The 21,618-nt window shown below is 38.3% G+C and overlaps 1 protein-coding gene across 1 annotated transcript in view; it reads left to right on the top strand.

Moving 5' to 3' along the window:
• mus302 (mutagen-sensitive 302) overlaps positions 1–21,618 on the top strand; it is a 279,343-nt gene that overhangs the window by 84,386 nt on the left and 173,339 nt on the right. The window contains exon 6 of the mRNA XM_090389437.1: positions 11,707–11,885. Within this exon, the coding sequence (XP_090245563.1) occupies positions 11,707–11,885 (179 nt within the window). The remainder of the gene's footprint in view (positions 1–11,706; positions 11,886–21,618) is intronic.

Here is a 21,618-nt window from a genome sequence, read left to right as displayed (position 1 = left end):
GGGCTTGGTACACCCAGGGTCCTGAGCTGGATATCACCATTCTTCTCTTTCTTGGTGATTCCCTCTACATTTCTCTCTCACTCTCTCAGGGTAACTCAGGAAATTTTTTTTTTTTTTTGGCTGGTGCAGCATAAGCCTCAGGCTTCCTTGCACCGTATAGCTAATAATAATAATAATAATAAACTTGCCCTTAATACCATTCTGCTCCAATTGTGCATCCAGGTCCTTTGTAACCACATCATAGTATCCAATCAAATTTGTCAGACAAGACTTCCCCTTAACAAACCCATGCTGTGTTTGAATTATTACTGCAGTCTTGTCTAGTTGATTCTGGCATGCTTTTTTAACCAGTGACTTCATTATTTTCCCCAGAACAGAAGTTAAATTAACTGGTCTGTAATTACTCATATCACCCAAAGATCCCTCTTTGTGAATTGGCAATACACTTGGACATCTCCAGTCCATGGGGACTTCCCCTGATTCCAAGGATTCTCTCATAATTATGTCTAAGGGTTTCTTACTACCTTTGCTGCCTCCCTTATTATGACTGGATAGATACTTTCCACTCTGGGTGCCTTTCTTATGTTTCTCCTCCACTTTGCTCTCAGTTATTAGAAAATCATTAAGTACCCTGTTACAGGGTGCTTAATGATTGATAATTTATATGCATCCCAAGTATTTTTCTTCTCTGCCACGAGTCTCATTAGTTCATCTGACATCCATAGGCTTAAATCTTGAACAGTATTTCTTAATCGGTATGAAAAGCCTAGTAGGTTCCAAGATTACTTCCTTGAATGCTTCCCATTTAGAATTCGTTGTTGGTAACATCATCAGATGTTACCAACATCCTTTTGGGACAAATTTTATTGGTGAAGTTCCTCAAGATTCAGTGCTGAGCCCATTGTTGTTTTCTATATTTATTAATGATACTGATGAAGGTATATAATGCTTAATGTCTAAGTTTGCAGCTTCTAACAAAGGGTGGGAGGTAGTTGATCACAGTAATCAGGGTACGTATGCTACTGCAACAAGATCTAGGCAGATTGGATGAGAAATGGCAATTGAAGTTTAATATTGACAAATGCAAGGTAGTTCATATGAGGAGCAGTAATTGCAGTTTAATCTACGAGCTATGGGTACCACATTTAGGGAAGTGGGGAATGAAAAAACCTGTATGGTAAGTATGTGGTTAGATATGAATTTTTTTGAGCTTCCAGGACAGCTCATAGTTTTGTGTATGATATCCAGGAATTTTGCTAGCAGGGAAAAGGAACTGATTATCCCATTGTAGAAGGCAATGGTTAGGCCAGACCTCATTTTATTATTATTATTATTATCAGGCTTACGCTGCACCAGCCAAAAAAAATTCAAGTTACCCTGAGAGAGAGAGAGAGAGAGAGAGAGAGAGAGAGAGAGAGAGAGAGAGAGAGAGAGAGAGAGAGAGCTGCAAGATAATCTGATTGCAGCATTTATTTTGAATGGATTGAGTAAACTCAGTGCTGATGGCATTCTTTCTCCTGCTGAGATTACACACATTAGAGGGCATAAATTTAAATTGAGGAGAGGATGGTTGTAGGTAAGACGTGAGAAGGTTTGCCTTCGGCCAGTAACCTTTTGTTCCCCCTTGCCAATCTTGTTGCCCTTCTCTGCACCTGCCGAGCAGATCTACATCCTAAAATGAGGTCTCCAGACTGTGTGCAGTGCTCAAGATACAGCCTAACCAATGGGATGATTGCCTCCTTGTCCCTGCCGGAGGGGTTCCTGTGTATCGGTGACAAAACCCCCGTGTGCTGGCCCATCAGCCTGTCTCTATTGCTTAGAGATCTTCATATCTGACTGCACTGTTATTCGGCGCCTCCGTAGCCAGGTGGGAAGGAGCAACAGTGCGAAGCATACGCTTCTTGATTAGACCAGGGTTCAAGCCTGTCACCACCAAATACGGAGGATGCGGAAAGGTCAGGGAATGACCACCGCATATTCCTGGAGCAATATGGCCTTAGTTGCTAATGCTCCTAAAAACCAAACAACAAGCCTTCGGCCAGTGGGTGGTTGTTTGTTGGAACAAACTTCCATCTGGTGTCATGGAAGTGTTCAGTTTGAGTAAATTCAAGGAAGAACTGAACTAATTATTGGAGGGGTTAGACAAGTAATGTAGGGGAATTTTTTTTTTTTTTGGTTGATGTTTTATAACCTTGCATCATATGCCACCAGTAGTAATAATCCTCAAGAAAAACATCCACAGCCAACATGAGAATTATAATAAGAGGATCGAAGAATACCTCCACACTCTCAAGCAGAAACTCCTTGCACTCAGGGAGTGCTAGGAGTTTCAGGAACTATCCAGGAAGAGATTTTGCTATTGTGGGGCAAAGTGCCCAGAGGAAAAAAGACAACATGATATTTGATAAAAAAAAACAGGCTGCCCCCAGGATAGATCTACAAAGGAAGAAAACCAAGAGCATACAAGAGATGACAGAAATGGAGCTTCAAGAGATAGAAGTACAATTGCCGAACCCTAGGAATAGATAATATTCACAACTGCTGGTACAAGAAATTCAGCTAAACACAGGCACATGGTGGAGCAGTTCACCCAGATAATAAGGCACACTAACACAATCTCAGAGTCAAACTCAAGGAATCACCTAGCTGAAGGCTAAGGATGAAGACATCACGAACCTGGAAAAGTACAGACCAATCACTTGTCTCCCCATATTGTACAAGATCCTGACCAGCTGCATAACCAAGAAAATATCAAACCACTTGGAGAGCCAGAACATCATAGGCAAGCAACAAAAGAATGTAAGCCCGACAAGCAAAGGATGCAAGGAGCAGTTGACCATTTATGCTTCAGTTATGGAGCAAGCCTACAAGAAGCACTGGAACTTGTACACACCCTACATTGACTATTGCAAGGTCTTCGACTCCATGCCACATAGCTGGCTAATCTTTGGCAAAGGATGCAAAGAGTTCTTTACTTAATGTAAACTCTAGAAAGAAGGAAATGAATGAGCTTGGTCCACTTGATATCAATGGTTCAACTGTTCTTGATCCTATTCAGTAGCTAACAAACAGAATGAGTATTTTGCATCTACATTCACAAATCAGGTGTTATTCAAGGAGGGGAATGCCAGCGGTTTATCAAACTTTAAGAGGCTGCTAACTGATTTTGTAATAACTGAGAGCAAAGTGGAGGAAAAATTGTTGAAGATAAGCATACAAAAGGCACCTGGGAAGGATGGGATCTATCCAGTATATTAAAGGAGGCAGCAAAGTAAATAAGTAAGCAAATGCTTAGCCATAACTATGAGAGCTTCCTTAGACTCATGGGAGGTACCCATTGACTGGAGATGTGCAAATGTTGACTCCAATTCAAAAAGGAGGATCAAAGGGTGACACAAGTAATTACAGACATGTTAGTTTAACTTCTGTTCTGGGGAAATTAATGGAGGCACTGGTTAAAGAAGCACTGAAGGTCATCTAGACTATACTTCGGTTATAGTTCGGACACAGTATGGATTTGTTAAGGGGAAGTCTTATTTGACCAATTTGATTGGTTACTATGATGTGGTCACAAAGGAACTGAATGCAAAAAATAATTTTGATATCATATGCTTGGATCTTAGGAAAGATTTTGATACTGTTGCACATAGTAATCTTATTAGTAATAATGGCATGTGATGCAAGAAAGCAAGCGTATGAGCTTATGTAGCATCAGCCAAAAAAATTCACACAACCATTCCCTCTAAATGTTTGTCCAGTTCTTCCTTGAATTTATTTAACCTATCAACTTCCACAACGACAGATGGAAGTTGGTTTCAGCAATTAACCACCTGCTTGCTAAAGGCAAATTTCCACACATCTATTCTACAGCTGTCTTTCCTCAATTTGAATTTATGCCTCCTTAGGTTCGTAATCTGAATAATTGGAAGAATCCCATCAGAATTCAGCATGCTCAACCCATTCAAGGCCTTATACACCTCAATCAGATCACCGCGCAGGTGCCTAGTCTCCAGCCACTGCAATTTGCAGAACTTAAGCCTCTCTTGGTAAGAGGATCCCTTCATTCCCCTCACCAATCTTGTTGCCCTTCTCTGTACATGCTGAAGCAAATCTACATCCTTCCTAAAATGAGGCCTTCAGACCTGTACAGTATGTCAAGGTGTGGCCTGACCATTGCCTTATACAGAGGGACAATCACCTCCTTTTCCCTGCTAGCAAAGTTACTATATCATTGACAAAACCTCATGACCTGCTCTGGCAGCCTGTCAGAAAACTTCATATCTTCATATTCTTCATATCACAATTACTCCCAGGTCTTTTTCATTTTCTACCACCCTAAGTGTAGTACCACACAGTTGGCACGTTCCTCTGGGGTTACTTCTATCCATATGCAGTACTTTGCATTTGTCAATGTTAAACTTCAGTTGCTACTTCTCAGCCCATCTTTTCAAATTTTCTAGATCCTATTGCAGTACCACATTGTCATTACTGTCATTAACAACCCTGCCAACCTTTGTATCATCTGCAAACTTTGACACTAAGCCTGATATATCTTCGTCAATATCATTGATAAATATACAAAACAACAGTGGACCCAACACCGAACCTTGTGGAACTCCACTAATAACATTAGTCCAAGAAGAGCAGCGCCCATTGATTACCACTCCCTGTTTTCTCCCACTCAACCATCCTTTTATCCATTGTAGCAACTTACCCTTAATACCATTCTGCTCCATGGAAGACTACTGTACAAATTGGATCTGTATGGCATTAAGGGAAAAATGCTGCTATGGATAAAGGGATGGTTGAGTGGGAGAAGACGAGTGTCAATCAATGGATACTGCTCTTTGTGGACGAATGTTATTAGTGAAGTCCCCCAGGTTTCACTGTTGGGTCGATTGTTGTTCTCTGTATTTTATTAATGATATTGATGAAGGTATATCATGCTTAATTTCTAAGTTTGCAGATGATATGAAGGTTGGCAGGGTTGTTAATGACACAATAATGACAGTACACTATTGCAACAGGATCCAGAAACATTGAGCAGATGGGCTGATAGGTGGCAACTGAAGTTTAACATTAACAAATGTCAAGTACTGGATATGGATAGCACTAACCCCAGGGTAACATATCAACTGTGTGGTACTACACTCAGGGTGGTAGATAATGAAAAGGACTTGGTTGTAATTGTCCGATACGAAGTTTTCTTAGCATTGCAGACAGTCTGCAAGAGTAGCTAATGGTGTCTTGTCAATGATGTACAGGATTTTTTTCTAGCCGGGATGAGTTTGATTATCCCCTTGTATAAGGCAATGGTCAGGCCACACCTTGAATACTGTATACAGATCTGGAGGCCTCATTTTAGGAAGAATGGAGAGCTGCTGGAATGAGTACAGAGAAGTGCGACAAGATTAGCAAATGGAACAAAGAGTTGCTCTTATGAAGAAAGGCTTAAGATTTGCAAATTACATTGTGTGGTGACTAGGCACATTCAAGGTGATCTGATTGAGGTGTATGTTTGAGCAAGCTTAATGCTGAGGGGACATAAATTCAAATTGAGTTTGTAGAATAGATGTGTGGAAGTTTGGCTTTAGCCAGCATGTGGTTGATTGCTGGAACAAACTTCCATCTGTTGTTGTAGAAGTTGACAGCTTAAATAAATTCAAGGCAGAACTAGACAAACATTTGAAGCGAATGGATGGGTGAAACTGGAATTTTTTTTTGGATGATGCCGTATAAGCTTGCTTTCTTGCCTCATATGCCTGTACTAATGCTAATAGAAATACTGAAGACCTACAGAGTCAACCCAACACAGACGCTTCCTAGAAGCAGCCATTTTAAAGTGGTGGATTACCATCAAGGTTAAGAATATCACAACCAGACCAATTACCCATAAAAAGAGGAATCTTCCAGGGAGATGTTCTGAGTGCACTATGGTTCTGTCTAGTATCATGTCCATCATGTTGAGTAACAGCCATCAAGTATGGATATACCCTAAAAGAAGGGAGGAAGAACCTGTACACCCTCTCTCAACTGATGTATATGGATAATATCAAACTGTATGCAAAACTGAGAATCAACTCCAACAGCTACTCTGGATCACTGAAGAGTTCAGCACTGACATCAGGATGCAATTTGGTGTAGACAAATGCAAGACTCATGGATCACATCAAGGACATCTTGTAAGACAAAACTACCAGCTGAAGACTGCTGAAGAGATGGAAGCCATGACAGAGGGAGAGACATACAAATATCTGAGTATGATGCAGGCCCACCAGTTAGAACACAAGGAAATCAATGCCTGCATGGCTGAGAAATATCATCACAAACAGAGAGGCCCGCTAACATCTTAGCTGAATGGTGGGAATGTAGTCACAGCCATAAACTCTTACGCAGTCCCAATACTAACGTGTTCCTTCGAGATTCTAGATTTGACCAACACTGAGCTGGAGGACATTGAGATCAACCAGGGTAATGATGACCAAGAGCTGCTAACACCACCAGAAGTCTTCCACCAAGAGACTAACCTCCCAAAAAGAAGTAGGGAAGGGGATTCTCAGACAGTTTTTAAATTCTGTACAGTGGGATCAACTGATGATGTTACCAACAGCAAATTCTAAGTGGGAAGCATTCAAGGAATTAGTCGTGAAGCTACTAAAAGTTTGATACCTATTAAGAAATATTGTTCAAATTTGAGGCCTAAATGGTTGTCAAATGAACTAATGAGACTCGTGGCAGAAAAGAAAAATGCATGGGATGCATTGAAATTATCAGGCAACACAGAAGCCTATGGCAGATATAAGCTAGTCTGTAATCAAGTCACAAAGGACATTAGGCAGGCGAAGGTAGATTACAAGAAATCTTTGGCAAACGATGATAAGAAAAACAGCAAGGATTTCTTTACTTATAAACTAAAAAGAATGGGATGAATCTGATTGGTCTACTTGATATCGATGGTTTGACTGTTAATGATCCTGCTCAGGTAGCAAACATACTGAATGAGTATTTTGCATCTCCATTCACACATGAGGAGTTATTTAGGATTGAAAATGCCAGAAGGTTATCAAATTGTACCAGGGTGCTTAATGATTTTGTAATAACTGAGAGCAAAGTGGAGGATAAATTGTTGAAGTTAAACATAAGAAAGGGGTGGATGGGATCTATCCAGTTATATTAAAGGAGGCGGCAAAGGAAGTAAGCAAACCCTTAGCCATAATTATGAGAGCATTCTTGGACTCAGGTGAGGTCCAGGCGGACTGGAGATGTGCAAATGTATCCCCAATTCACAAAGGGGGATTGAAGGGTGACATGAGTAATTACAGACCAGTGAGTTTAACTTCTATTCCGGGTAAAATAATAGAGTCACTGGTTAAAGATGCATTGCAGGATCATCTAGACAAGACTGCAGCAATAATTCAGACACAGCATGGGTTTGTTAAGGGAAAGTCTTGTCTGACAAATTTGATAGGATATTATGATGTGGTTACAAAGGAACTGGATGCAAAAAATAATTTGGATATCATTATTTGGATTTCAGGAAATCTTTTGACACTGTTGTGCATGGAAGACTACTGTACAAATTGGAGCAGAATGGTATTAAGGGTAAGTTGCTACAGTGGATAAAAGGATGGTTGAGTGGGAGAAGACAGAGGGTGATAATCAGTGGGCGCTGCTCTTTGTGGACTGTTATTAGTGGAGTCCCAAGGTTCGGCGTTGGGTCCACTGTTGTTTTGTATATTTATCAATGATATTGATGAAGGTATATCAGGCTTAGTGTCGAAGTTTTCAGATGATACAAAGGTTGGCAGGGTTGTTAATGACAGTAATGGCAGTGTGCTACTGCAACAGGATCTAGATAATTTGGGAAGATGGGCTGAGAAGTGGCAACTGAAGTTTAACATTGACAAATGCAAAGTACTGCCCATAGGTAGAAGTAACCACAGAGGAGGAACGTACGAAATGTGTGCTACTACACTTTTTCATTTTCTACCACTTAAGGTGGTAGAAAATGAAAAAGACCTGGGAGTAATTGTGCAGTTCGAAGGTGATAGGTTAAATAAATTTAAGGAGGAACAGGACACACATTTAGAGGGAATGGTTGTATGAATTTTTTATTTTTTTTTTTTTTTATTGGCTGATGCTTGCTTTCTTGCATCACATGCCACTATTACTACTACTACTACCTCATTGAACAAGAGAGAAGGTGATTAAGAACCTGCAAGATTACTTCCAGGAAAACATGGTGCCAACACTCATGGAAACAGAAGAAGCAAAGACAAAGATGGGCAAAGAAGACAGTCCATGATAGACACTACAATGACTTCCATCAAGGTTACATAGATAAGATGGCTTCCAGTGCTTGGCTCACGAAAGGAAAGTTCTTCCCCAAGAATGAAGAATTAATGCTGGCTATTCAGGATCTACATCGCCAAGGATCCTAGAGTAACTGATAATGCATATTGATGCCTGCTGGGCTCGGAAACAATCCAGCACATCACTTGTTAATTTATTGTGTATCCCATGCATTTTCCTTCTCTGCCACATATCTCGTTAGTTCATCCTGACACCCATTTAGGCCTAAACCTTGAACAATATTTCCTAGTTGGTATGAAAAGCCTAGTAACTTCCAAGATTAATTCTTTGAATGCTTCCCATTTAGAATTTGCTGTTGGTAGCATCATCAGTTTGTCTCACTGTATAGAATTTAAAAACTGATGGAAGTGCTTTTAGTTTTTAAATGGATTAATTAAACTGAATGCTGATGGCATCTGCAGGATAACTGTGCTTTCAGAAAGAGGAAATGGCGGAATAAACTTTTTCCCGGTACCATGGATAGTTTGAACATATTTAAAGAATGATTGAATAAATCATTGATGGAATGCTCAAATAATTTTTTTTTTTTTTTTAATTGGTGATGCCATATGAGATTGTTTCCTTGCACCATTTAGCTATTACTAATACTGGCTAGAATATTCATGATTCCTAGTTTTGGAATATTTTCTCTCTCTCTCTAACTCTGAAATTTCCTGAACAGCAGCACTTCAACTTTCGTTAGTTAAAAGTATGGATAAACATTCCATTATTGAATACATGCTGATGACATATACTTGACTGTTTTTGCTACTTCTAGACTTCTACTGACTTCTGCAACAAGAGTACAAACAAACATTGATTCAAGGTATTCTGTGAAAAATCGAACTATTTAGTACAAAAGTTTTTTTATTTATTTTGAAAATAATTTTTAATATTATTTAATAAATAATATAAATATTATTTATTAAATTTATTATTTACTTATTTATTGAGAAGATATTCACAATAAATTCTGATTGGGATTAGTGGAAATTTTGATATACATGGGTTTGATCTTCAACAACTGAAAAATATGTGTTAAATCAATAAGTATGATTTCATGAGCAACAGGAATCTAAAATAAATAAAAAACACAAAATTACATTAGAGTTTTGCTTTTTATCAAAATAATAAAAGTCAAATTGCAAAATAATATCTAAGAATTTTATTTTATGAAATACAGTAGACTCTCGATTTTCTGGGATAGATGGTAAAAAAAAAATTCCCAGATAATCGATTTCCCGGTTAATCCAAAAATACAGCAAATCCCCGACATACGTAAGAGATACATTCCTGTAAGTCGAGTTTTACGTAACTTGCGAATGCCTAATAAAATATTGCTACTATATCCCTGATATGCCAAAATTACAAAAACCACATAATATCCTCAGAAGAATGAAGAAAAATAGTTATATATTTTCAATTAGTCCAATTAAAAACTTTATCTGGGGACGGCGAAGTAGCCGGAGTGGCACATAAGAAAGAAAACGTAAAAGGAAGAAAAAAACGCATGTTAGTACTGTAAAAACTGATGTGTGTTTTGTAGCGTTGGTTATTATAGTTGACTTCATTGGTGCCAATCCCTTCACTGCTTCTCGTATTGTGTCTTTCGCCTTTATTATTGTGTTCACCATTGCCACTGACATCTGAATTCCGTGCGATACTTGTTAATGTTTGGCCATTTTCATACATCCTTATTATTTTAATTTTCTGATCCAACTCAATCGCTTTCCTTTTCTTGATAGATTTACTAGTACTGCTGTCACTTATTCTCTTAGTCGGCACCATGATAACAGTCAAAATTAAATTTTCTGAAAAGAACTTCACAGGGTTAAGGTGAAAACTCACTATTATTACCCCACACAAGCTCACATTTTACCAAAGCACATTTCTAGAGGTCACTGCCATAAAACAAAAACAATCTGCACTTTCCCAGTTACTAGGCTTTTATTATTATTATTATTATTAATGGCCATATGGTACAAGGAAGCCTGAGGCTTATGCTGCACCAGCCAAAAAAAAAATTCCCAAGTTACCCCCTGACAGAGAGAGAGAGAGAGAGAGAGAGAGAGAGAGAGAGAGAGAGAGAGAGAGAGAGAGAGAGAGAGAGAGAGAGAGAGAGAGAGAAGTAGAAAGGAATCACCAAGAAAGAGAAGAATGATGATATCCAGCTCAGGACCCTGGGTTTGCCAAGCCCATACTCACTAGATGTGAGCCCCCGGGGTTATCTGTTAGTGTATCTAATTATAAACGGGTAGTAAGCTTGATCTTATTGCATTTGCAATAATATTGATAGCTGGAATTCTGTGGGTGTTTTAGTTACAGTATTATAGTGAAATGTGTGTTCCCTTCACTGAAATCTTCAGTCATATAAAAAAATATATAAATAATGTAACGTAAGTCTGAAGCTACATAAGTCGGGGACTTACTGTAACGAAAAATCTTCAGCAACCTACGTAAAAAGTGTGGCGATAGATAAAAAAACGAAAAAACTTACCACATACTACTCACGTGTCCAATACGATGCTTCCCTTTATATTTTACGATGTTGATTTTAAATTGAAAAGCTTCCCTTTATTTTTTACAGTGTCGCACATGGTTTGGTCACCAACATTATAATGGTTCATTAGAGATTTAATGGATGCACCGTTTTCAAACTTTTGAATAATTTCAAGTTTTTGTTTAACTGAAAGTGCAACTCTTTTGCATTTACTCACCATTTTTGCGATTTCTAAACAAAAAAAAATATTTACTATAAAAAAAATTTCGACATCCCTGACAAATCTGGTGAGTATGGGCTTGGCACACGCAGGGTCCTGAGCTGGATATCATCATTCTTCTCTCTCTCTCTCTCTCTCTCTCTCTCTCAGGGTAACTCAGGAGTTTTTTTTGGCTGGTGCAGCATAAGCCTCAGGCTTCCTTGCACCATAGGGTTAATAATAATAAATAACGAAACAAACTTTGTCTTTTTGCAGTGCAATGGAATGCAAGAATCGGTGCAATGCACCAAAACAAACTAAACATTTCTTCTTCTCCTTTTTTTTTTTTTTTTTTTTTTTGAGTGGCAGATGTGAAGACGGCGTGGATTGCAAGATAATAGGTACATTATTTCCCAATTACAACTTATAACGCTGCTTCTTGTTGCTTATTTACAACTTGCAAAACATCTGTCTATACTATTCTAGTTATTACTTGAATCTTATGATTTCTGGTTGATTTTTTTTTTTTTTTTTTTCTTCTTTTTTTTTTTTTTTAATTTGGAGTCTTGAAGTGTCCCGGTTAAATCGATCCTGGTAAATTGAGAGTCTGCTGTAATTTGAAAATAAGTTGTTTTAATTCAGTTTCTTCTGTTAGGCTCTAGATACATCTGAAAGGGATCGAGCAGTGAGAGAGATGGAGAAACAGTCAGAGTTGCGAAGGCGAGCAGAACTTGAAGTTGCACAAACAAAGCTAAAATATCACATGGCTCTACAGGAATGTGAACGTCTTAAAAAGGAATTAATGGAAACCAAAATACAACTTCATCATTTAAGGTAATCATGTACAGAATTCAATATTTATGTCATTTGAATAAAACTGCATTTTTTTTTTTTTTTTTCCAAATATACGGCAAATCCTGGTTTTCAGTATGCTAGGTACGGAAGCTTCATAATATTAATTACAATGAAAATTTGAAATATTATTTGTATGCTGAGTTGTAGGTAGGATTAAGAATAAAATTAGGAATGATTAAAATCTTTTACTTGTAAACAAGAATCCGAAATTTGATATTCATTTTTATGGATTCCTGGGCAGTAGATTCTGAGAATGAGCTTAGAAAATCTCTTAGCCTTTAGGTAAGTGAAGACTAGTTTTGTCAGCTCTCATCTATATTTTATAGTACAATCAAATAGAAGTTTATGAAGGAAAGGATCAAAGCCACTTTTAGTGGTATCAATATCCCAGGTTGACAGGTAATTACAAGCATGATGCTTCATTGTGAAAGCATGGTGCATGGGCTGCTGGCTGTGCTGCAATGTGTAGTTTATTGATTTTGCTTGTTGTATTAACAAAGTTTGGTTGCAGGAGTATTATATATATTTTGAGTTCTGCCACAATTTCCTAATAATGTGTCAGTATTGCTGACTGCAGTTAATATCAGGTTTTTGTTCTCGATATTCAGAATTTCTGCTATTGTCTTTCATTTGTTAAAATAACTGAACATTTTGAAGCAGTGAACATTTAGAAGAATTTGTGGTATCAGGTGTAATAAGAAATTACCATTTTCTCGGTAATTTCTTATTACACCTGATAACACTTATTGATCTCAATTTAGCAAATTGAGATCAATAAGTGTCTTGACATGGTTTTGAATTGCTTTTATAAAAAAAAATAAAAACTCTGTCTAAAGGAAAACAAATTTTAAAGCAAACGTAGTTTGCTTTAAAATTTGTTTTCAGGTGTGCCATTTCCAAAACCATTTTGGAAATGGTTTTGGAAAATTTTACTGCAAAAATTTTAATGCAGCAGGTGCTTCACACCTGCACAGCATTAAAATTTTTGTGCATGCACTGTATTGTTGACTGCAGCTGAACTTGTTGCACCCAGGGTCCTAGCCTGCCAGGTAACTCCTTCTCATGAAGGTCTCACATATTCTATTACTGAAATATAAATTATGCTCTTTATCTATTAGGAACTGTATCTGTTAGGAATTACATTTTCTGGAAAGCTTTGAAGAATCACAGCACAAACAATTCAAATAAAATATTTTTTAATAAAATATTTTATTTGAACTGCCCGAACCTTGCTAACTCGCGCCTGGACACACTCCAGCTCCGCAGATGAAAGACGCAAAGAGATCACCAGAGTCAAAGTAGACCTTACGAGGTGTGGCTACCCCATCGACGTCCTTGACAGGTGTGATCTACAAGCACGCGACAACGTGACGACCAACAGCAACGCCAACAGTGACGAGTCATCCACGAGGGCATTCATCCCATACTACCCCAACCTGTCACAGCAGATCGGTAGAATCCTAAGATCGCATGGGATAAAGTGCATCCAACTCCCAGGCAAGAAACTGCGTTCTCTCCTTTCCAACATAAAAACACCTGTCCCCACCCTTCTACAGAGTGGTTTGGTCTATCGCATCTCTTGCCGTGACTGCACGAGCTGCTACTTTGGACAGACTGGACGTCGACTCGAGAAACGTCTCTCAGAACATAAAAGGGCGATCCGTTTGGCAGACGTAGAACACTCAGCTATCGCCGAGCATGTCTGGACAACCCACCACGACATCGACCCACACCGCGATGTCGTGGTTGTGGACAGGTCCCACCATTACCTAAGGCGTACCTGGTTGGAATCGCTAAATATAAAATGCTCGGACACCGCTTTGAACAGGAACAGTGGTTGTCAAGTTAACCCCATCACAGAGTCAGTAATTCTATCCATAGACAAACGCTGGCCACGTCACCACCATACATCACAGCCACAAACATCAACAAACAATTAACCACGTGCCTCACGCACCATCCTGGCAGTGCATCTCTATTCCAACTGCCATTCAAGTATTTTAATCCGATGAAGGCTGCCACCCAGCCGAAAGCTAATTTATTTATTGTAGTTTATTAATGCTCTGTGTAACAAAATAAAAATAAATTTTCGCAAAATATTTTTTGTGGAAAACCTTAACCAATATTGAAAAAATCAAATTCGGAAATCATCTACTTGTAGTTGAAAATAAGTGATTCTTATATGTATATAATTTTGTGGTTTTTAATCATTACTTGTAATTTTTAAATACTTATTTTATGTTTGAAAAAAAAAAATTAATTAATTCTCTCTCTATGAATGTTTAAAACATCAAAAATGTGTAAAAATAAAATTGCATTTTTATTGACAAAACAAAATAAAATAAGACCTATGAAACTATTTATCAATTCAGCATTTAATGAAAGAAATGCTGAATGCCACGATTTTTTTCTTTCAGCAGAGAAATGCATTTTTCAGCTGCTAGTGATCCAGACACATCAGGTCAAGATTGCAAAACTGGATGCTAAAAATAATTTTGATATCATATATTTGGATTTCAGGAAAGCTTTTGACACTGTTGTGCATGGAAGACTATTGTACAAATTGGAGCAGAATGGTATTAAGGGTAAGTTGCTACAATGGATAAAAGGATGGTTGAGTGGGAGAAGACAGAGGGTGGTAATCAATGGGTGCTGCTCTTCTAATGTTATTAGTGGAGTCCCACAGGTTTTGGTGTTTGGTCCACTGTTGTTTTGTATATTTATCAATGATATTGATGAAGGTATATCAGGCTTAGTGTCGAAGTTTGCAGATGATACAAAGGTTGGCAGGGTTGTTAATGACAGTAATGGCAGTGTGCTACTGCAACAGGATCTAGATAATTTGGGCAGGTGGGCTAAGAAGTGGCAACTGAAGTTTACCTTGACAAATGCAAAGTACTGCATATGGGTAGAAGTAACCCCAGAGAAACGTACCAACTGTGTGGTACTACACTTAAGGTGGTAGAAAATGAAAAAGACCCGGGAGTAATTGTGAAGTCAGATATGAAGTTTTCAGAGCAATGCAGACAGGCTGCCAGGGCATGTCATGGGGTTTTATCAATGATATATAGGAATTTTGCTAGCAGGGAAAAGGAGGTGATTGTCCCTCTGTATAAGGCAATGGTTAGGCCATGCCTTGACTACTGCGTACAGGTCTGAAGGCCTCATTTTAGGAAGGATGTAGATTTGCTTGAGCATGTACAGAGAAGGGCAACAAGATTGGTGAGGGGAATGAAGGGATCCTCTTACCAAGAGAGGCTTAAGTGCTGTAAATTGCAGTGGCTGGAGACTAGGCACATGCGCGGTGATCTGATTGAGGTGTATAAGGCCTTGAATGGGTTGAGCATGCTGAATTCTGAAACCTAAGGGGGCATAAATTCAAATTAAGAAAAGACATATGTAGAATAGATGTGTGAAAATTGCCTTTAGCTAGCAGGTGGTTAATTGCTGGAACAAACTTCCATCTGTCATTGTGGAAGTTGATGGGTTAAATAAATTTAAGGAGGAACTGGACAGGCATTTGGAGGGAATGGTTTGATTTTTTTTTTTTTTTTTTGGCTGTTGCTGCATATGCTCATACACTTGCTTTCTTGCATCACATGCCACTACTGCTACTACTACTCACAGCCCACTTTGGTTGAGGTGTAAAAGAATGAAGTCGAAAGGGTCAAACAACTCCCACTGACAGAACTGTAAAGTATTATGCAAGTTGGATGTTTGTGATGAGTGAAGAGTGCAGCGTATTGTAATGGCTCATGGCAGATCCTTGTGAGACAATTGACATAGCAGTACAATATGGGGAATGCAAGAGCAACATCCCAAATGATGTGCTGCACACTCAGATGTAGGGTCCCACAGCAGAACACCCAAAAGATACCATTCTTCTCACTGCTAATCATTTTTGATGACAAATGCTGTGGTGTCAGCAATGCGCTGGTTGTACGCTGGAGGACTGGAAATGAGTGTGCTGGTTGGATGAGCTCAAATACCTTGTGTGACATGCTGATGGATGCCTTTGTGTGTGGTCTGAGCAACTCAAGTCCATCGATGCATTGTGCATGGTGTTCTCATGGGTAGCACAGTTGATATAACTGCCATTCTCCCCACACCAAGTGGAAAAGGCTAGAGTTCAAATCCCCTCAATGATGCTAGGAATTTTTATGGGTCTTTTTTCGAAATGTGTCCAAGTTAGTCGGTCTCAGGCAAGGCTACCATGGTTTTTTCAGGAGAAAAATCATGGTAGCCTTGCCTCAACCAGTAAAGAGCAAATCGACTGCAGAAAACAAGCAGTTTACAGACATATTACATACGGCACAATCTGGCTTTAGTCACTGATGTGCCTAAAAAATCAATCAACTCAACCAACCGTACTTGGTGCTCACTATCCAGGCAGGTAGCAGTAGTTGCTTAATATGGGGCTTGCTGGAAAGAACTAGGACCCCTGTTGTGTATGGACCAATGTTTCTCTGTTGAGGTCTACTGACACTTAGGAGATTATGTGCACCCTTCCATGTTTAATTTTTTCCCATACTGAAACGGGATCTTCTAAGATGACAGTGCGTCATGTCATCAGGCCAGCACACTGTACATAAGTGGTTCAAGAACATAGTGGAGATATTGGCCTCCAGATTCACCTGACCTCAATCCAGTTGGGATTGACATGTAATTGGACATGCAAATGTCAACTATTCCATGACTGTGGAAAGCCTTGCAGGCAGCATGGCTGTAGATCTCAATGGATGTCTTTAGACATCTAGTGGAGTCAATGCCTAGGCAAATAGCAATTGTTATATCTGTGAAAGGTGGCCCACATGGTGCTAGGTAGGTGGTCACAATTCAGAAATTAGGCAGTGTAAAGTTTTTTTGTTTTTTTTGATGTTTGGAAACTACAACAGTTTCCAAGCATTAAAAAAACATAGATTCAAAATTTTTGTTTTTTAAAATTTTTCAATTTTGCTGGCCATTTTACTTGCCATTCAGCAAATAAAATGGCTATTTAAACAAGCATATGTATCTGACCTATGTTTTTTTTTTTTTTTTTTGTTTTGATAAGTAATTGGAAGTCCAGTGAAATATTTTCCCTTAAAAGAATGAGGTGATTACAATTTGAAATCCACATTTTTTCAAATGGAGCCAATCAGTGGCTACATTGGCTCCACCTGATTCAGTGGTCACAGCTTTAGAGTTTATTTTGTGTCAGTCTAAATTCCTTCAACTATCCATTTCCCAGTTCAAAGTTTTTATGGCTTAAAAGCTAACTCACAATCATGAGCTTTCCATGTAGAATTGATTAACTCATGATAGGGTTTTAGAGAGGCTGGGTACAAAGAGCCTTTCTACATCTAGATTAGGGCCTGAGGCACTAAGCTCTTGTGGGGCTCTGAGGATACCAGTCCAAAAAAAAATTGCATATATAAATAATATCAAAAATTTTGTTAAAAAATATTATAAAAGCATCCATACCTTGTTTGTTAGCAGTAAATAATAGCAGGTGCATTATAAAACAGCAATGCATTAGCATTAGTAGAGGCATATGATGCAAGAAAGCAAACTTATGTAGCATCAGCCAAAAAAAAAAAAAAAACCCTTCCACTTCACCCCCACCCCCATTTGTTCAAAATACCTGTCCAGCTGAGCCTTAAATTTATTTAGGCTATCAACTTCCACAACAAGGGATGGAAGTCTGTTCCACCAACCAACTACCCACTGGCTAAAGGCAAATTTCTGCACATCTAACCTACATCTGTCTTTCCTCAATTTGAATTAATGCCCTCTCAGGTGATTATTCTGAGCAAGAAGCAGCATCCCATCAACATTGAGCATGCTCAAACCATTCAAGGCTTTGTACACCTCAATCAGATCACCTTGCCAGAGGTGATCTGATCTATTTATAGCAGGGATAGGAAGGTGATTATTCCCTTGTATAAGGCAATGGTCAGGCCACACCTTGAATACTGTATACAGGTCTGGAGGCCTCATTTCAAGAAGGATGTAGAGCTGCTGGAACAGGTACAGAGAAGGGCAACAAGGTTAGTGAACGGAACAAAGGGTTGCTCTTACAAAGAAAGGCTTAAGTTTTGCCAATTAGTGTCTGGAGACTAGGCACTGGCAAGGTTTGTTTTTTTGTTTTGTTATTTTGGTTTTTAGGAGCATTAGCAGCTAAGGCCATATGGCTCCGGGAATATGCGGTGGTCATTCCCTGACCTTTCTGCATCCTCCGTATTTGGTGGTGACAGGCTCGAACCCCGGTCTAATCAAGAAGCGTGTGCTACGCACACTAACGCTCCTTCCCACCTGGCTACGGAAGCACCACCCACTCTCTGTCTTCTGCCACTCAACCATCCCTTTATCCCTTTATCCATAGCAACAATTTGCCACCAATGCCACACTGCTCCAATTTGTGCAGCAGTCTTCCATGTGCAACAGTATCAAAAGCCTTTCTAAGATCCAAATATATAATATCAAAGTTATTCCCTGCATCCAATTCTTTTGTGACTACATAGTATCCAATCAAATTGATCAGGCAAGACCTTCCCTTAACAAAACCATGCTGTGTCTGAGCTATAACTGAATTCTTGTCAAGATGATCCTGCAGTGCTTTTTTAACCAGTGCTTCCATTAATTTTCCTGGAACAGAAGTTAAACTCACAGGTCTATAATTACTTGTGTCAGCCTTTGATCCTCCTTTGTGAATTGGGGTTACATTTGCACATCTCCAGTCTGTGGGTACCTCCCCTGAGTCCAAGGAAGCTCTCATAATTATGGCTAATGAATTGCTTACTTCCTTTCCTGCCTCCTTTAATATAACTGGATAGATCCCATCCACCCCAGGTGCCTTTCTTGTATTTATCTTCAACAATTTCTCCTCCACTTTACTCTCAGTTATTACAAGATCATCTAGCTCACTGCCAGTGTTTACTTCATCTGTGTCATTCCCCTTCCTAAATAATTCCTCATGTGTGAATGTAAATGCAAAATATTCATTTAGTTTGTTAGCTACCTGAGCAGGATCATCAACAGTTGAACCATCAATATCAAGTGGACCAATCTGATTCATCCCCTTCCTTCTAGAGTTTACATAAGTAAAGAACTCTTTGCTGTTTTTCTTTGCATCCCTTGCCAAAGATTTTTCGTAATCTGTCTTCGCCTGCCTAACCTCCTTTGTAACTTGGTTACAGATCAACTTATATCTATCATAGGCTTCTGTGTCTCATGTTAATTTATATGTATCCCATGCATTTTTCTTCTCTGCCATATGTCTCATTAGTTCATCTGACATCCATTTAGGCCTGAACCTTGAACAATATTTCTTAGTTGGTATGTAAAGCCTAGTAGCTTCCAAGATAAGTTCTTTGAATGCTTCTCATTTTGAGTTTGCTGTTGGTAACATCATCAGTTGGTCCCACTGTATATATTTAAATACTGTCTCAGACCATCGTAGTCGCCTTTACGAAAGCAATAACCCTTCCCTTTACCCCTGATGGTAGTTACCTCCTTGACACACTGTGATCACTGCCACCTAGTGGTTCCTGTATCTGCAGATTCTTAATGCATGAAGAATCACTACTGATAATCAAATCAAGAATATTGCTCCCTCTAGTTGCCTCCCGAACATGCAATAGCTAAATTATGAGTTCATACAATTTATGTGCCTAAATATTTTTTCCTTGGCAAAAATATCTATTACATCATCGTAATTAAAGCTGTTTACTAGTTCAGATTCAATAAATAACAATAACCAATTACTCATTTTATTTTGAATTAAATTATTCCTCAAATTGTTTGAGAACAGAAAATGCGTTTGTCACATGCATTGTGAGAAATATTTTCAGAATTGTTTCGATATTTGGAAATATCGATCTAAATCCATCATTAATAATATTCGAAACATTTTCTTCTTTGGCATTGCCGCTGTTATGATTAATGCCTTTTTAAAAATTAATATATAATTGTTTTAATTACTGCTTCATTTAATTCATTGTTTATTGACAATTTCAGATTTTTAATTCAAATGAGATTATAGTAACAGCTTAAAAGAAATATAACTGATAATTCAATATAAAAAATTAACACTTGAATCAATTCATATTTTAAGAGCGAGAAAACAAAAAGCTTTCAATAAAGGACACGTATACCACAGTCACAGTAGTTAATGAAAAATTACATAATTTGATATTTAAATTTTCTGTTACAACAGAATCAAAATTTATTAAACTACAACACTATTTTCAGAGAGAGATAGATAGATACATACCTATATTTACTTCAGTGTGTGTGCACTCCTATGTATCACCCTTTAACTTTGCACATCAACAATTAAACTAAATGTTAGTTTTCAGGTCTCAGTTTATATAGATTGTCAAATCCATAGGTGGTCCAATTAAAATAGTTTCTGCAGAGCGAATTAAATTTCTATATAACGAACGGATTTTTAGAGAGGCTGAGTACAAATTATTTGCACCTCTAGCCTTTAGGCAATGGAGCTGCTGCTTTAGAAAGCATGAATTAACAGCTATAAGGATTAACAGTCTGCAATTTACTATTTGTAATACATTTAACCTCCACATACTATACCGAAAAGTTGCACTGATCATTGCTGTCTTAATAATATTGTACGTATAGCCAGTGGAAAAGATTAAGGCATATTCACGAAGCAGATAATATGCCGTGGTCAGGCTGCGTTCTGTTGTTATATCCTATTAGAAAATTGGGAGAGAGTGATTTTCCTTTATTCTGGAAATTAATCTGTTCTTTTGGAGAAATGAGTCATCCATACTTTCAGTAAATTTCACCTGTGTCAGTTTACAGTGTAAACATGGTAGACACAAGTGGTCCCTAGTTTAGATCAGGGCTTTAAAAAAAGAAATCGCTTTAAAAATTTCCTATTACAGAGGCCCCTCTATCGTGAGGTCCGAAGCTAGTGCCTCATGTGCCTATTTATAAGTACGGCCCTGATCTAGATACAGGGCTGGATTAACCATCTTCAGAGTTTGCTATCCTAGGTGAAATTTGAAGTCTGTGTTTAATTATTATTGATAAGCTGCTTATTGGCCATAATCCATTGTCACATCAGCCTTTTTCTGATTTTGTGTCATGTTAGGTCTCCTAAAAGATTAACTTATTAAGCCACAGTCCATATCAACTTTATTACTGATCAAGTTTTTGCTGATGGAGGCTGAAAGGAATCCTATAGTCTTCCAGATAGGTTATACTCAGTCAAATGACATTGAAGTGCAATAGTGATGTACAGTTGTATATACTAGAATGTACAGTGTTTTGGACCATTACAGATTGGGTATATCAGCAGATGACCTCACTGTGTTCCATTGTTGTCAGTTAGAAACAAGCAGCTGCAGGTATAATTGATATGAGCACCAGCATCGGATATTTGAGGATTGGAAAAAGTCATCTGGTCTGATGAATCTGTTTTTTACTTGTTCCATGCTGAGATAGGATCAGAGTATGGTGACAGCAGCATGAAATAAGTGGGTCTGTCATTCAAGCTATCCACAATGCAGGATGATGGATTCACCAGGAATAGACTATAAGTCATGACCTATTCCCGGTGGTGGAAGTTCAATTGTGTGGGGGAGTGTTTTTGTGGCACACTTTTATCTTCTGATACTAATGGATCAACTCCTGGATGGCACAACCTACTTAAACATTTTTGTCAACCAGGTTTATCCACAGAAACATGGTGGCCCATGCAGTC

The sequence above is a fragment of the Mastigoproctus giganteus genome, unplaced genomic scaffold (genome assembly GCF_048544385.1).
Source record: "Mastigoproctus giganteus isolate SK-2022 unplaced genomic scaffold, ASM4854438v1 scaffold_18, whole genome shotgun sequence".
Taxonomy (NCBI): Eukaryota; Metazoa; Arthropoda; class Arachnida; order Uropygi; family Thelyphonidae; genus Mastigoproctus; species Mastigoproctus giganteus.
This window is presented reverse-complemented; position numbering and strand designations above follow the sequence as displayed.